The sequence below is a fragment of the Danaus plexippus genome, assembly GCF_018135715.1.
Source record: "Danaus plexippus chromosome 18 unlocalized genomic scaffold, MEX_DaPlex mxdp_20, whole genome shotgun sequence".
NCBI classification, from domain to species: Eukaryota; Metazoa; Arthropoda; class Insecta; order Lepidoptera; family Nymphalidae; genus Danaus; species Danaus plexippus.
In genome coordinates this window covers 1165500-1184164 of record NW_026869853.1, presented here as the reverse complement: position 1 = coordinate 1184164, position 18665 = coordinate 1165500, and the positions used below count along the sequence as shown (strand labels likewise).

Below are 18665 nucleotides of genomic sequence, written 5' to 3'. Positions count from 1 at the left end.
TTTTTAGCCAGTTATTACATAATTTAGTTTGTTGGGTCTTAAATAAAAATGTATAACAATGTTTTAGATGTATAAAAATGTTTATTATAATGTTAAGACTTTCTCATTACTAAATTTAAAGACAATATTTCGAGCCATAGCATTTTGTTTACCTTGAAAATAGGGTTAAAGAGATTACAACTTTCTTGCAACTTTTCTAATTAAAGGGATACAAATTGATGTCAAGTTACTTTAGAATTATTTGGTCAACTTCAAAGTTTGTTAAGCAGAAAAGATAAACGTTACCAGATATTCAATTAATTACTTTAATCTAATACCATCAATATAGCACGAGTAATTAATGTTGCATCTACATGTAATAGCAGATCAGACATTAATTACGATATTTAGCATTCAAAAAGAAAATCAAACATATGTACCCTTAAACCATTTTTGTACTCAAATTAATTGTGAGGGCTTGTTTTACTCTTGAACGACTTCTGGGAACACATGATATGTTGTCAAAACCAAATAATAAAATATTTAAATACGAATAATAAATAATTAATAGTCCACGTACAAATCATTCCCAAGGCCACAGGGTTCGTATGGAATAAAAGAATGAGGCTAGTTGTTTAATTACAGATACCAGCAACCTTAATATTATGTAATCAAAAGGATATGGTAAAAGCGAAAGTTCTCAATTTATTTTTGTATATATTACACGACCGCATAAAAAGTCGTGAACCGATTTTTAGGTGAAATATTGAAGGTAACTTTTGACAGTGAATATATAGCACTAAGACTTCTTTTCCGCCAAAATATAAATTAAATCGAAAGGGAAGCCCACGGTGAACATAAGAAAGAATACTTTTATAATATGTTTAAAAACGATAACATAGTCTTCGTGTGTATCCAGTATAGTGTATGCATTTTCCATTTAAATCCTCCTCATAAGGGACATAACTTTAAAGCCTTTTTAAAAAACTTTTACTTCCTCTAATTTCTTTAAAAAATTAAGTCAATTATAAAAGTAGGAATTAGGGGAAAAATATTTCTAATAATTAAAAACATGTTAAGTAAGTTAATCAAAAAATATATTAAATTTTTTCATAAATTCTAAATAAAGGTTTAAAATTTATATTTAAAAAATACCTGCATATTTTGTATTAACCATGTTTGATGTAAAAAAAAATAATAATTTAGCTTTGAAATATTTGCCTTGTATTAAAATAAAAAAATATTTGACTATTCAAAAACCACCCTTTTTATATGTCATAAAATAATTTATATTTTGATAATCAAACACAGAACCCATTATCAGATAGTTCAATGAAAACAAATTCAATATTAAGTCAAACAATATAAATTAAAACGTCAACCGCAGCCTGTATACCATAAAGGTTCTTTTGATTTATTTGTGTTAATTGCATTACATTAGCGGATAATAAAATTAAAATCATTAATTTTATAAAAAATTGACTTTGTATTTTCTAGCTATTTATCCATCTTGATGAAATTTTTCCATTTCTATTCCATGATTTGTTTGAGGTTGAAAAAATATGTAATACACAAAACTGTATCGTTATTATTTACGACATATTTTGAACGACGTACGTGTTAAAGGCGCCCTGAACTATTATTAAAGAAATTATAAATTCTGTCTTTTTGTAAAATGGATACGTTGTTTCAATAAAACTTTATAATTAATTGTTTATTTTTAGATGGTTAATTCTTTAAGAGAAAGGTTATGGGTATTATGTTATATACTATTATATTAAATTCACATTTGTATTTAAGTTTAAACTTGGAGATACGTGATTATGTTTGAAACTAAGTGAACTGCTTAACACCAACTTGCAAAACTTGTTTTACAGTAAACGACTAAACAGTGAACTTAGTTTTGATACAATGTGACTCGTTACTAAGGCAATATCCCTTACCCATAAGATGTTTTAAGTTGCTCCTTCGAATAATATATTAGGAGGAACGTTTAATCTTATATACATGTATCAATCAAATCTTATCTATATTAAAACTGATGGTCCAAGTACTTTTTTAATAAATAATAAATTTGATATCCATAATAACAGTATTTTTTTGTGGTTATGATATAAAATTTCAAAATCAGTCCTTTTTAATTGCATATAGAAAATAAATTATTTATTGAGTCTGTAAAATTAAAACTATATTATTATACACTAATTAAGTAATTGAAAATAACTTATTATAGAAATATATCTACCTTATTTGATCTTTGCTAAGCAATTTACGTTATATGTTTCTTGTCTTCTCATAAAAGCAAGTTTTAAAATTTGTATTGGATCCTTTGTCATTTCGGATCAGTATTGCAGTAAAAAAAATCATGAGAAAATAGTTTACAACACAGGAACAAATATATTTGTATACAGTTGTAATTTTTTTATGCAAGTATTTATTTTGCTTTATCAGGGATTTGAGAATATTATAGCCGCTACCCTTTTTGTACTAAATTTATAAAACATAGAACATAGTCATGTCATCAACGATTTATGAATTAAAAACGTTAAATTTAATGAAAACTGTCGGTTATAGTTTAATGATGTAAACTCGTAGAGCGGTTACTGTGGACTGAGCAACACGATAGACCGTACGTCATTAAGTGTACAGATTTAAATTAAATCATGACTTACAAAAAAAAATAATTAAAAAGTATTATGAATTATATATTAATACATTTATTTTTTCCACTAAACCTTACTGTTTACATTTTAAATCAATATTGAAAAAAGAGAAACATAAATCAACTGATTAATTTAAAACAAATGAACTTCACGAAATTATTCCTAAATTTAACCAATAAATGCTCGTGTTGAGATTTATTTGTTTTATACAATTTTAATACCCCGGGGATATTCAGGAAAAAACAATCTGAGATATTTGAGGTATGGGACGGCTTGGTATGCCGGAATTAGATTTTAAACTCGTATGGGCTATTAAATTTATAACTTTTAAATCGAAGGATGAAATTTATAATAATAAAAATAAATACTAAATAAAAAAAATGATTTATTTATATTACGGATGCAATTTAGTCTGTTTGTTTGGCTATAGCACAAAATTTCTTGATATATTTTCTCCGAACTCATGTAAAAGAAAATGTAATCGACCAGAAATATTTTGACCCAAAAGACGGGAGGCAGCTTGCGTATAACCTTATCCAAATCTATATACCTGATACCTTACAATAACTCACTGAATATTATAATTTGAATTGTTGCTTGAACTCATTTATTTTAATATGAACGTAAACTAGTCTTTAAATAATATTTATAAATGAATATAATAAAATTTATTCCCTTTTAAAATACATTACATTTAATAATCTCTCATCTATATAGCTAATATTTTTAACGATTAACACTGTTACATTCAAAAAATTTAGGCACACGATACTCATGTAAAAAGCAGTCATCTCACGATGTAGGGATACGCTCTCGTGAATTAATAAGTACAACACGAAATTTGAATTTAATAAAACAAGTTTGCTAAGCAGCTGAGGAAGTATCGATCTCCTCTTATAAGAAATGAACCGATTGATTTGAAACGTCGATTGTATTCATGAATAGACTGAAGCGAGCGGTAATGGAAATTCAATTATGCCACATTTATAGGCCATTTTAATCTAATATTCAATATAACGATATAAATACGTCAAAGCGATCATATTTCTTTGACGATTAGTATGAAATATAATTTCTTTATAAAAAAATTGTTACGATAACTGAATACGAAAAAGATATAATAGATTATAATTAAACAGAAATTTTAGGTTTTATAACGACGCCTAGAAGTTACCTTCGAGACCTTTCCAAATTTATATCAGAGGCCAAAGAAAAACTTTATTCAAAACAAAATAAGGTTATAAAAGCTAGAGTAAAGCTAGTGATCAGTAAAATATTATATGAATGTGTTATAAAACAAAACTACTTAAACGGTGCCAAGCCACGAAATGCAACTGTGCGGGAACGACTCCGTACTATATTACCATACTTTTCATTGAATAACAATGCCTATAGGAGTACTTACATGAAGGATTTGTAGACTGTAGGAGGAAAGTTTTTTATAAGTGATCGTAATCAAATTCTCAAGAGATTCCTCTTCTTTACGGGTCATAATCAACATGGTCCTCCAAAACCAGATCAGATTACTTATCTCACCGTACTATCTGTAATGAACACTTTTTCCTACAAAATCGGTTCCAAATCTGTACTTAATACAAGTAGTTGTTGAAAACTCATAAAATTTTCGACCATAAAGTTGCTATAAACTAGAACAACTTGTTTGCAAATAGTAGAGGCGTTCGACCGAGTTCCACATAGGGGATCGGTTTTACTACCTCCTACCCAACAGTTAATGCATTATTCAGACGCTATAATTTAACCCGTAGTCTCTGTTATAGAATTTATTATCGCGTCAAATATATTACATCTACCACGCAAATAATTGTATCCGATTCAACGAATAATTCTCGCTGGTAAGGCAGAATGAGGATAGTCATGCGTAAAACACGACACACATTCACTTATTAAATGATTAGTCTTTCAAAGTCAGGAACACTATAGACTTACATACCTTAATAAGAAAATAAATAAATAAAATAGTTTAAAAAGGAATAGGCTGCGAACCGGATTACCATATTTTCCATTAATTTCATACATAGTACTAAAGCAAAAGTTATAAAGCAAAACTATCTTAATTACTTTAAGGCACTAAACAGCTAATTGGTATAACAGTAGGTGAAATGCAAAATCGATCGAAATTTAAATGCTATCAAACGTCATATCGGAAGTCAGTGTTGTTAATTGATGTCGTTCAGCTATGAAATTCTCTTTTAATTGGTTGTTCGCCATTTGTTGGTGGGACCTATTGAGGCTTTGAGGATAGTTAAGCCAACTTTTGTAGGGGCCTCGAATCGATTATAAATATTTGCATTAAGAGTTTGTCGTTTTAATGGGTTAAGAAAAGATGATTTTAAAATGAAATCGGTAAATCAAAAAATGGTTTATTTAAAAAAAAAAACTCTTTATAATTTTCATATAAGTAATTTATGATTTTGATATTCGTTATAAATACAAAAAAAAGTATAATTAATATATTATTTCTAATATACTGAAATGAATTGATATTGTAAGGCAGTATACATAACATGTAATTAAAATATTAAAATTCAATTTTAATCTTTATTGTATACAGTTTTAAATCCAACGACGTTTTTAATCCAACGACCAACTATATCACAATCGTTCATCTCTATTACGACTATTAATAGCCGAAACAAATCTCAATTTTTATAAACATTAACCTTTTACTGGATAAAATCGTAATTCACTCTGTAACCACCATTCGGTCTTTTCAATATTTTATTTAAATGTTCGTAGCCGTGTTTATTATGACTATATATAACTAACTGTATTCAATAGTTAACACAATGCTCTTGCTAAACAAACGGGTGCTGTTTATTAATGTTTTCTTCAAGTATGTGACCCCTCATTGAAGTAATACGAACAACATTTGGTATGTAAGTAACTGCAGACGTTTTTACGTAATAGACCCTCACTACAAAGACCTACCACGTTATCGGTAAGGACGACAGTTATTTTCGAGCTTTTAAAAATACAAAAATAATAGTTAAAAAAACACGCTTTTATAGCTCACCGAACTAAAAAATAGAAATATAATTTTCAATTACAAAGACATTATATTACAGTAGTAGAAGGTCAAGCAATTATTCATAGTTAAAATCACCTCAAAATAAAATTATAATAAAATTTAAGTCATTACGGGAATAATTTAATTCAGAGTAAAAAGCGTGGGGTACCTTTGACTACATTTCATATCTTTCCTCTCATAGATAGTTGCCACTGGAATGATTGTAACATTCAATATCAAGCACCCCACGCTTTTTATTCTGAATTATTTTATTCTGTTAATAACTTACATAAATTTTGTAAGAATCACGTATTCGTCTTAAAAAATATAGAAATTGTTGTTACCAAAAATAGTGAGTGTATTCATTGTGCACAATTTTGATATATGTAAATAAAAATGTTAAACTTAAATATGAACATTTATTACAGAGATTGCAAAATGCACGATCATGTTTTACAACTAGAACCCTTTCCGATTTTCGCCTCGAATGTTTCATTGCATACCATAAATATTTGTACCGTTTATATTGCTTGTTCATGTTTTATTAGTATATTGTTTTATTGAAACTCAAATCATACATTTAAATATATATCGGCGTTACTTAAACGTGATAATGTTACACACATATATATGTGTGTGAACTTATTTCACATAGTAGTAGATTAAATTGTTTAAAAATTGTATTTTATATTTACATTACATGATTATCAGAAGTAACTAAAGCTTAGAAAATATGTGCTAGAAATAATTTCACTTGTTCCAGTTCCACCACATCAACTGATACTATACGACAAGTCTGGGCGAGATGTTTCGGGCGTGGTGGGTCCGCTCGAAGAGGGCAACGAGCTTGTCCTCGTTTGCGAGGTCAGAGGAGGTGAGAAACTATTTTAAAATACTTTATTTTTATTTAATTCGAATTAAAGAGCTATATTTTAAATCGTACACATGATTTTTGTATTCCTTTTGTTAATTTTATTTTATATTACAGGCAATTTAAATAAACATTTGTTGCCTTACAGATTTAAGTGTCATTAAAGGTCTTAGACCTTTGTTCCTTATTTTTACTAAACTCATGAATTGTTTTCCTAAAATAAACATTTTGATTAGTTTTTGTAAATTTCAAAGTAAGCAATCTACATAAAGAGAATAATACCGAAATTAATCCATAAATCTTTAAATATTTACTCAGTGTTGTAGTAAAATACTTTGCTACAACATTATCTTCCAAATCGACTTCTAAATATCATCTTGGGGGCTGTAAACGTTTAGGAACACATGTGCCGCATTAAGTACGTGCTAGTCTTTCACGTTGGCTGCTAATCTATAAAAAAACACTTTTATACAATAGGTCTACTATATGATATAAAACTGGTAATTCTCTTCAATCTTACTTGTAAAACATTTTCACATAACGAAAAGCAACATCGCTATGACAGACTAATTACTTAAGGACATTCATCAACAACATCAAATAATCCATTATACCTCATCAGGATGATATCAGTCAAGAAATAAGCATAAATTTCCTACCCAAGTGGGAGATGAGAAATTAAACCGATTACTTTGATATATCGCTCTTAAACTTGCCGATAAGTCACTGGGAGATCGGCTCCAAATGGCACTCTCGCAAGTTATCTATCGCCTCAGGAAAGGGATGTCCAATACAAAATTATACTTGCGAAATAACTTGTTATTTTAGTTAACAGCATTCTCCCTGTAATATTAAAGATTTGACAATGCCTTGCCGCTAAAAAACAAGAAGTGGATTAGCTGTTGGTCAGTGTTTCATCAGTATATACTCGTTTATTATTAAAACTTCGTAAGGTTTTCTGTACCGTAATTAAAACAATATTGAGTATACAATTGTCTCATTTCTCTATATCATCCGATTGAATATTCATATCAATAATATATTGAAAAATATGAACGATGTGAAACAATTCAGCTAATTACAAATTATACGGACTTCTAAGTAAAAATTGAATCGCTTTCACATTTCGCAAAGTAAATCCGTGACAGGAATATTTTGTCGCTGAATTTCCAGCGCTTTCAAAACCTTTTAAACATGAATAAAATTAAACCCATTATTAAATACAACGTGGGAATTCTAAAGTTGTATGCGTCATGTTTCGTCAAGTCCCATAACATTACGGTAAGTTGAAAATCTTCTTGTATAAACAGTTGCTAATCCAAGGAGCTCTTAAGGATTCAAATCAGAATTATGCATAGCCCTAGGGATTAGGTTGTCATTTCATGCCGCTGCGGTCGAATTTGCTGAATCGCTTCATGATATAAGCTAATAGTCAAATTATACACTTTAACGTTTAATAATTTTGCCATTGAAATGTTTTTTAAAAATGACTACACAATAATAAATAGATTTAATGAACATAAACAGTTAATTTTGTTAATTTATACTATACAAATTCAATTGCCTTATAATGAGTATTATGCTATTGCATATATAATAAGTACGTATGTCATTAATAGAAAATTATATATCAACTTATTATTTTTTTTATATAGCAACACTCCAAAGTGGATTATGATATTTTCTATCGCGAAATTGAAATGTCTTTGGATTTATTCATAAGATAAACCAAGAAATAGATGACAATAATTACATAAAGAATATATTCAACAATCTTTGAGAGTATACAACATTCATTTGGTAAATAACTTAAAGTTCGGATAAAATCAATAGATAACTATGTCAATTTTAATACAAGTTTTCGTGGTGGAAAATGTTATTAAATTCTATTTCATTCATATAATACCTAAAATATAAGCAAAGATATGGAAAAGTATTTTTTATTTGAAGTAATTTAAATTTTTTATATTTCGGAGAAATATCGTGGCGACTCTGACTCAAAAGATTCGGGTCGAAGTGTGATAACACAATTACGTGAAAGCCACGCCCGCCACGACCACCCCAACTTAGTTCTGCCCTTCACACTGCTCCATTTAGCTAGAATTACACAATTTGAACTTGACGAAAGTATAAATTGGATAAGATATCGCTATAGCGTAGGTGTTTCAAGTTAGATTGCTCCAAAGAGCTAAAAGATTACAGGGTCTCAGCCTATTTTATTACGTTTTCACAAAGGTTCAGTCTGGTTGATAATATATATTGTTGAAAAACTTTCACAGATTCCGGTGACACAACTCGTTTATTTCATTTTAATTTATTTTCCATATACATTTATTTTATTTAATATTTTAGACCAAAAAGAGAGAAGGAGAAAAAAATGTTGCATTTTTCATTTAACATAAAACTTGTTAAAATGTTGGACTTTCATTAAAAGTAAGTCATGTAATAAACAATTTATTTAAAAACTTCATCCCGATAGCGCAACTTAATATTAAATAGAAGCATCTGCTAGAGGTATAATATTGTAAATGTAATCTTATAAACAAACATGTTTTAGTTAATTCTGTATTTAGTCAAAGATGGTCAAAAACACCGTTAGCGTCGGGATTATTATGTGGAAATTATACTACGTCTTGTAATAAAAACTGTGATTTTCTTAAATCCGTTTCAAATCAAAATAGTTTTTATTTTAAAATACTAGCCACAATAATGCAGAAAAAAAAATACCTAAAACTATATGCACTAAAAAATTAAGTGTTTTTTTTTTCATTTTATTTTCCTATTAAGCTGAAGTTTACTACCAATAAACACACAGACGCACCTTCTTAAACGCAACAGACATGTACTCGTATATAAGAATTGCCTGAACGGCCCGTGTATTCAGAGGTGGGAGCTTTTGCCACACAATCTGTGACTACTACATATTTAAAAGTAAATTGTATTTTGTAAAAAAAACTGAATTCATACACCTTACATCTCAGTCGAATTCACTGTATTATTTACACCATACCTTTATTTATAATTGGAGGTGTAATTTAAAACATTGCTTAAAGTGTTTATTTTATTCATATTCCCAGTAAGGCAGGGAAATTTAGCCTGTGAAAAGTCATCCCAGAATATTTAATTAAATCGTGTAAATAAAAGTTTCTCAGAGTAATCAAAGATTCCAAAGTTTCAAAGACTTAATAGTCTTCTTTGTTACCACTTAAGGATGTCTTTTTATACTTTAACATTCCAGCTGCTTTTAAGTTTACTTATTTTTATACGGAAACATTATATAGGTATAAAGCTTTTAAATTTCATAAAGCCCTACTGATTTTACTTTGCACTCAAAGCTATAAACTATAATATTTGAACATATTTAAAGACTGAATTTTAAAACACACTTTTAAAACATTCCTTAATGTGTTTTGACTGTAAGTCGCCATTTTTCCCTTTATTTTTTTATATTTATAACGCGAAACTAGGATATATATTAACTATACATGAGTAATGTAGTATTATGAAATTATTCTTTCTAATTAAAATCCTATCCTCATATTTTTTTTGTAAAAACAACTAAATTGAATCATTAAATAAAATATAACTTGTTTTGATATATGTCCATATTGTCATGTGGTGAACGCACGCTTCAACAAACTATTGTTTAACTGTCCACATGGCTTGCATTATCTACCAAAATTTGGCATCAGTCCAAGTACTCGGCCAAATCTAGTATACTCAAGAAGATATTATTACCAAATCTTGCCAAGTGATGGGAGGAAACCACATGGAAGAAAAATTCAATTTAAATATATTTTATATACATATCATTTAAGTACAGATAACCATTTCAAACTCTATTAACACAAAACTATAATAAATACTAACTAAACATATATGGGTTTTCGTATTTATTGAATATAAACGCTCTAACTGAGGTCTTTATTTCAAAAATAAGGAACCTTTAACAAGAGACGCGTCTTAGTAAACTACTATGGTCGTCAAACTGTAATTTCTATAATTTTAGACGACTTAGACCTTTGATTGTGGATCTCAATACCCAGTAACATTATTTTATTTAATTTTCCGTTTTTTCATGCTTTTAATAATTAATGCCCCTTTTAAAATTTGCAAACTATTTTTTTAAATAAATATTTTTGTTACATTACTTTGCTTGCATTTTATTTTCTTTCAATTACTACACTAGCGTTGTCTCAACATTTGACTTTTACTATTGACATAATTTGAAAATGTTGATAGTTAAAATCAAAGAGATCAATTAACTAAGTTTATATTAAGATAAGTTCTTATACCATATTAATTATTCAATAGTGTTTTAAGTAGATTGTAAAATCTTAAAAGTCAATATATGTATAAATTATATTATAATACATGTCTTTTCGTTACAGCCCGTTAAAAAAAACGCTTGTCACTCGGAAAGGCTTTTTTTTTAATTTATTATTGATGTTATAATTATCATTTTACATGTTTTATTTTTAAATTATTGTTTACAAGCTCTTTTATTGGATACCCATATTATAGAAATGCATCAAAAATAACTAGTTCACTATTTTGGATATGCCGCCTTTTCAGATTAATAATGACGTCACAACCATGCATTGCCATCAAAAACTTGTGTGTAAAATTTCAGTTCAATCAATTAACAACATCTGCTTTAATGTTGAGTTTCAAGACTTCACTTAAACGAAAATAAATACCTTGCAATTTATATAAAAGCTTTTAAAATTAAATATGATATGATCTTATTTTATCGCAGGTCGTCCAGCGCCAACGGTTATCTGGCTAATCGATAACATACCAGCTCCACAATATATAGGAGAGAAGACTGACACACACGTTGTTGTTAACAAGCTAGAATTACCTCATGTAAAGCGAATCCATCTAAACACCACGTTCAAGTGCAGAGCCTCTAATACCAACCTTGTTAGCCCACAAGAAAAAACAGTACGATTAGAAATGAACTGTAAGTAGCAAATAAAATATTCTTATATACTGAAATGTCTTATAAAATAATAAGATCTAAGACTTTCGCGAATTTTATTCATTTAAATGTAACTAATATTTAAAAATAAATATTAGTCTTATTAAATATCACAATATTATTCAAATATTTTTCTCTTTTTATCAACTTTTATTTGTTTTAATTTTGCGTAATATCATAACAGAAATTCAATTCTTGATGTAGATCTGATAAGCTGATCAGAGGTAATCAGTTTTATTAAAAGTAAAACCACCAGAAATAATTTTATACTTGATTTTAAAACCCATTAGCAAACGCGATTTCAGCTCCCAACTTTCAGTCATATAATGAACGTGTATAAATTCACTTTATTTAGAATATTTTGCATATACTTTATTTTTTATATTAGAGTTTCAAATTAGTAATTTCATACAACATACAACATTGTAAATCGATAGTGGATACAATAATCAGTAAATTTTACTTTAAAGGAGATTACATAGAAGAAATATTTTCTCTTGCCCTCCTGGAAAAGAACGCTCCTGTGGTGGGAACATTAAATAAATTACATGTCTTGAATCGTTTCTGATAGTAGCGACTCAAATTCTTTGTTAACAAACAAAGCTTACAGAGCATGAAACCAAAACACATTTGTTATAGTGAAACCAACGCTGGTACAGATACAGAACAAACCAGTGACGTTATCTTCGGAACGCTACGTCAGCTTATCGTGTGTGTCAGAGGGAAGCCGCCCGCCCGCGCAGTTGACCTGGTTCAAGGACAATAGAAAATTTAAAAGAGGAAAAGTTAGTTATAATTTTTATAACAAATTATATTCTTTAATATAAAAACATAATCGACGCATTGTTCTGTCATTTTATTTATAACCATAAATAGAAAAAACATGTTCATAAATTAAAATAGTAATTTAAAAAAAAAAATCGTTTCAATCATTTTAAAGCACAATCGAAATACTTAACTGTCAGTAATAAAGTATATTAATAGCACTATTGACATTCAACTGTTAATTCACCTTACTCTACTATTTTCAAAACGTTTCTTTCAACGATAGGGCTTTATGTGAGTTTCATCCACTTCAACATACTAATATTCCAACATTTTGAATAAATTAAACTATTTAAATACTTCGTTTTATATCTCTTACAGCTTTTGGCAATTTATTTTTTAAGCTCGTTTTATTTGACAGCTCAGTGGAGGTGACATTTTTTAAATACCAGCTTTTATATTTTTAAATTTAATGAATAGAGGCATAGGCTTTTTACATGAGTCGAAATGTAAACGATCGATGACAATTCACGAATTATTTTCCTGTCTAAGTAAATGTACCGTGTGGTTTTATTTTCCCTTTCATGATTTATATGTTATCTGCTTATTTAAAACAAAACACTAAGGTATTTTTAAACAATTTAATAATTCAACTATTTCAGTAATATAATTTTACTATTTGCTATAATAAAGAAATGATAGTTTTATTACTAAAACGACTAAGACGCGACATTTCAATTGCAGGTTTTAGATTGTGTAAACGAACTTTATCATATATACATACGTTTTTCACATTTATATTAAAACTGAAGAATTGTAGCCTAACAGATTGATAACATCATTAATAATATTGATTCATATTTATTTTAATATTTTTATTAAAACTATTCAACGGGCGTTTGTATCCATTAAAATTTCTAATACCGTTCTGTTCCATGTTCCTAAGCAAAATAGATTTTTACCAGTTTTAATGTATCGAATTTATTTTCCATTAGATAACAGATGCATCTAATGACACTTGGGTGAGCAGCACGCTGCAATTTATGCCACTTCCAGAAGACGATGGCGTCCAAATAAAATGTCAAGCAGATAACAACGCGCTTCCCGGACAAAGCATAGAAGATTCTTTCAAACTGGATGTTGTTTGTAAGTCTTAATATGAACTACTTTTCAATTACTTTATTTCATTCATGTTTTACTTGGCTTGTATTAAACAGTCGCATTGCATCAATATGTTGTTCACTTTAATTCTATATTTTATTTTGACTTCATTTATTCGTATTATAAACAACAATAGGACTTAATAGATACGTTCATACATTAATAATCTAACGAAATATAACGTGACCTTATCCATTTATAATATTTCACTGACAGACATCAACAATTCTATTCATAAAAATAATCAAAAAGCATCACACAAGTCGACATATTTTCCCCCGAATCATGAAAACACGAAACGTTATATACATTTTCTTAACGAAATTCGAGCCTGACCCAATTTGTACGCCCCACCTGTTTGTCAAGACAAGTGTATGACGCAATCTCCTTCTTAATTTGAGATATTCTATGGATATCACAAAGTAAGCAATAAAGGAGCTAAGCTCAACCAGTTTGCACATCTCTAACATCATTAAGTTTAATTATTATTGCTACTTAAGTACTCAGCACTTTGCGACACACAGTCGCGATGTTTATAGTATGGAAGGGAATAATTGTTACGAGCTATACGCATTTGTGCTGTGTAATGTTATATTATGAAGTTATCATGAAGCTAATTATATATTCTCATTAAATTAGCTTGCGCTTAAACCTTATCCTATCCTTTTTTTTTTTTTTTTTTGATGACGCAGGGAAACTCTTTTTACGAGCCGTCTCACCGGCCTTGGTGGGGCCGGAGAGGATGTGTGAGACTCGACCTGGGCAGGTCCCTACTCACTAAAACCACTGCGAAAGCCATCGGCCGCTATGTTGGTGCACCCCGGATCTGTCAGCGACAGGGCACACCAGCGACTGGCCGGTCCTGGCAAAGACCGGACTTACTCCCTCGGAGAAAGGGGGTGATCCCGGCAATTAGGACCGCCCCGACGACGCCGGGCTTTCACAGGAGCCGGGTTACCAGCCCGACCCCAGCCCGGAGTGCAGGGGCGCTATTGGAGGAGGCGTTGATATCGCCCCCGGCGCGCCCCCGTCCGTCGTCTGCGGAGGGAGGGTGCATCAGCCGCAACCTCCCGTTCCCGCTCAGATGCCTCCTTCGTGGACATAACCGTCTCACAGAAGGAGGACACCGCCATCCAGGACCTGTCACTCTCAAGCATCTTCTCCGCGACACTCGAAAGCGACAAGCCCACTCCGCCGAGCGCCGCCACAAGGTCTTGGCGCTGCGCAGCCCATCTCGGGCACACCTCGAGGGTGTGCTGGGCTGAGTCCACCGCAGCGCCGCACTCATGGCAGCCTCCTCCCGGCTCTCTCCTGGCCACCCGACACAAGTAGTCACCGAAACAGCCGTGCCCGGTGAAAACCTGCGTCAGACGGAAAGTAAGGGGTTTGCGTTTCCGCCTCATCCAACGCTCTAGGACCGGACGGAGCGCAGCCGTTGTACGTTTACCGTACGGCTGGCCCGCCAGGTCCTCCCCCCACTCCCGCATAAGGCGCGACTCCCCCTGCCGGCGAACCGCCCGGATCTCCTCTGACGAAGGGTTCTCTCCGAGAGCCCTCCTACCCGAGACGTAAGAGAACACCTCGGCGAGAACCGACGCCACAAGATCCCAGGGCGGATCGCCAGCAAGAGCCGTCGCTGCGGCCCAGGAGACCGTACGGTACCCCCTAATCACCCTCACCGCGGGTGCCCTTTGCGCCGAGCGCAGTAGGGCCTTGACCCCGCGGCTCATCGGTCGATCAGCCCAAACGGGAGCACCGTACGTGGCTATACTCCGACAGACCCCAGAGTATAGCCGCCTGCAAGCTGCGCTGGGTCCTCCGAGGTTCGGGAGGAATTTCCCCAGCGCACCTGCCGTCCTCATGACCTTCGGCCCCAACTCCCTGAAATGGGGCACGAAGGTCCACCCTCCGTCAAGGGTGAGCCCCAGATATTTCATGGTCGGGCTCACCCTGACCCTCCCTCCTCCTATGAGAAGGGTGGCACCCGGCGGGGGTCCTTTCCGCCCAGTCCCGCGGAAGAGGAGGGCTTCGGTCTTGTCGATTCTGACCCGAAGCCCCAACCTCTCTATGCGGCTGACCACGAGATCAGTACCGACCTCGGCCAGCCGCGCCGCCTTCTTGTAGCTCCGTCCCCGGGATAAGACGAGGGTGTCATCTGCATAGCAAATGACACCCATCCCGGGGAGGAGGCGACTCCGCAGGACCCAGTCATACCCGACATTCCACAGGACAGGTCCCAAGACCGAACCCTGTGGAACGCCGTTTTCGACTGTCCACCACTCTATGGACCCCCTCCGGTTCTCGACTGCCACCCTCCTCTGGGAGAGGTAGTCGCCTATCAGCCTCCTCAGATACAGGGGCACTCCGAAGTACTCGAGTGCCACCTGTATCGCGCTGTGTGGGAGGCTGTTGAAGGCGTTGGCGATGTCCAACGACACTGCCAACACTACCTCTCCTCTGCGTTCCGCCTCTTCCGTCACCACCCTCAGGCGTTTGAGGGCATCGACGGTCGACCGACGGGCTCGGAACCCAAATTGGGACTCTGACAGTCCCGGGCCCGAGCCTTCCTCCAGGTGCCGAACGAGACGGGTGGCCATTATCTTCTCCAGGGCCTTCCCCGCCTCGTTCAGCACAACCACCGGTCGCACCGCCGAAGCCGAGTCCAGAGGCCGGCTGCCTTTTGGGAGTAGGCAAAGCCGGCCTTCCTTCCAGGCCCTCGGAAACTGCCCGGACCTCAGACAGAGGTCGAACAGCTCCCTGAGGGCTTCCCCGAGGTGCACTAGGGAGAGAGCAAGAACTCTCCCGTGCACCCCGTCCGGACCCGGTGCGCTCTTCTTACTCTGGAGGCGAGTCAGAATCGCCTCCATTTCAGACTCCGTGACGGTGGGCGGAACGCGGTCGCCCTCTTCCAACGTCAGCCGGGCCATTCTGGGGGGAGTGAATCCCGCAGGAGCGTCGGGGAAGAGTTCCCCCACGATCCCCCTCAGAACAGCTGGCTGGAGCACTTCCGTTATGGAGGCCGACTGGGCGCAGAGCTTGTTCCGCGCCCGCTTGTATGGTCGGCCCCAAGGGTCTCGATCGAGACCCTCCACCAGCTCCAGCCAGGCTGCCTCCTTGGCCCGGCAGATGGCCTGCTGCAGGATCAACTTTTTCACGACGTAGATCCTGTACAGCCGGCCATCTCGCTCCTCGTCCTGGGGGCGGCGTCGCCTACTCCGGGTATATGCCCTCCTGGCCCCGTTGCAGGCGACCCGGAGGTTGGAGATATTCTCCGACCACCAGTACACCGCTCCCCGCGGGGGGGGACGTCCTACGGGGGGCATCGCCGCTCTGCAGACGTTTTGGAGAACGTCTCCGAAGCGACTAGCCCCTTCATCCACCCCCAACTCCGCACTCTCCGGGAGACTCCAGCGGCCGACAACGGCCGCTTCTTCAGCCAGTTCCCGGTTGAGCTTTGACAGTGCCCAACGCGGGAACCGACTTCTCTCCCGGGACGACGAGGAACTCGACGCTGGACTCCGGCGACCTGCAGGAGTGGAAGACACTTCGAACCGTATGTAGCGGTGGTCCGAGAGCGTCTCCACTCCTGCCTCAACCCTCCATCCCTCCACTCTGCGTGCGATGGTCGGAGTGGCGAAAGAGACGTCCACCACTGAACCTCCCGACCGTCGCACGCACGTCTGGACTGTCCCCGTGTTGAGAAGGGACAGTCCGGCAGTTAGCGCCCATTCCTCCAGTTCCCTCCCTTTGGGTGTTGTGTGAGGGTTCCCCCACGCCGTGGACTTGGCGTTGAGGTCCCCCATCACAACCACCTGGAGAGGCGCTAACTGCCCTACCACCGGCCCGAGAGAGTCGAGAAATCTCTCGAAGGCCGGCAGGTCGCGGTTCGGGGAGAAATATACCCCAACTATGGCAATCTCCCCCCGAACCGCCGCCACATACCCGTGGCCCCTCGCTTTGACTGCGAGGGGGGGCACGGCGCCCGGCCTCGTGACGATAGCGACGGAGCCGTCCGCGTCTCCCACCCAGTGAGGTTGGGCAGGGACATAGTACGGCTCCGACATCACCGCCACGTCAACGTCCCACTCCACCATGGACTGCAGGAAGAGATCCTGAGCCCCGGCGCAGTGGTTGCCGTTAGCCTGTAGGAACCTGAGATGTCCAGCCATTACTCGGACATCTCAGCTCCTGACGCCTGCCTCGAAACCCCCACCCTTTTCGGTTGGGCCGGGAGTTTCCCACGGGTGGATGGGGGGCGGCACGAATGACCCCCCATCACATGGTCCGCCGGCATGCTCGCGTCAGCGCACACAGCGCAGCGCGGTGACGCGGAACACTGGGCGGACTTGTGGCCCTCCTTGCCGCAGCGGTAGCACAGGCCGCTGCGGTCTTTTGGACTGGAGCACGCGGCCGCAACGTGCCCCATTCCCAAGCACTTAAAGCAGTGCTTGGGCCGTGCCTCCATATATGAGAGCCGCACTTGGCTCCACCCCACCAATATACTGCCCAGCTGCAGCAACTTTTTGGCCGCCACAGCCGGCACCTCCAGTAGGGCAGAGCCTGTGCCGCGAACCCCAGGTCGCACGTTGCGCACCCTGACCTGGGCCTCGGTGCAGCCCCCCTCCTGCGCGACCGCGGCTATTAGCCGGTCCGCGGTCGTCGCATCACTAAGGCCCGTGACTCTCAAGTCAGTGAACTTCACGGGCCTCGTAACCTCCACCTCCTCTGCCAGTGCGGACTTCAGCTTCGCGGCCAAAGCGTCTGCTTTGTCCGCACTGGTGGAGCCGGGAACCTCGATGATACGGGCCCCCGTTGCTGTAGCACGGATCTTCAGGGGCCCTATCCCCAGCTCCTTTCGGTCCACCTCTTTTTCGGCCTTGAGGAGGACCGACAGATACGATGCCCCTCGGGCCGCTGCCTCAGGGCGTAGTTTCAGCACTACGGCCTGGGAGCGCGGGAGCATCACTTTTTTCGGGCCCTCTTTAGGGCCCGCCTTCTTCTGCTGTGGCGCCGGCTTTTTAGTCATCGGCACCACCTCCTTCTTCTTGGGGGCCTTGCGGCGGACCACCTCCGTCCATCCCGCCGCGTTGGCCCCAACACCCGCTGCCACCGGTTCGGCCCTTCCACTAGACGTGGATGGACCGAACGCTGTCCAAATCGCCTCTTTCCCCTTACCCTTACCCTTACCTTTTCCCTTGGAGGACGGTGGAGGAA

At 37.1% G+C, this 18665-nt stretch overlaps 1 protein-coding gene across 1 annotated transcript in view; it reads left to right on the top strand.

Annotated features, from left to right (window-relative positions):
- LOC116773225 (nephrin-like) overlaps positions 1–18665 on the top strand; it is a 50891-nt gene that overhangs the window by 9529 nt on the left and 22697 nt on the right. The window contains exons 4-7 of the mRNA XM_061528500.1: positions 6434–6544; positions 11301–11507; positions 12165–12310; positions 13286–13436. Coding sequence (XP_061384484.1) covers positions 6434–6544; positions 11301–11507; positions 12165–12310; positions 13286–13436 — 615 coding nt within the window. The remainder of the gene's footprint in view (positions 1–6433; positions 6545–11300; positions 11508–12164; positions 12311–13285; positions 13437–18665) is intronic.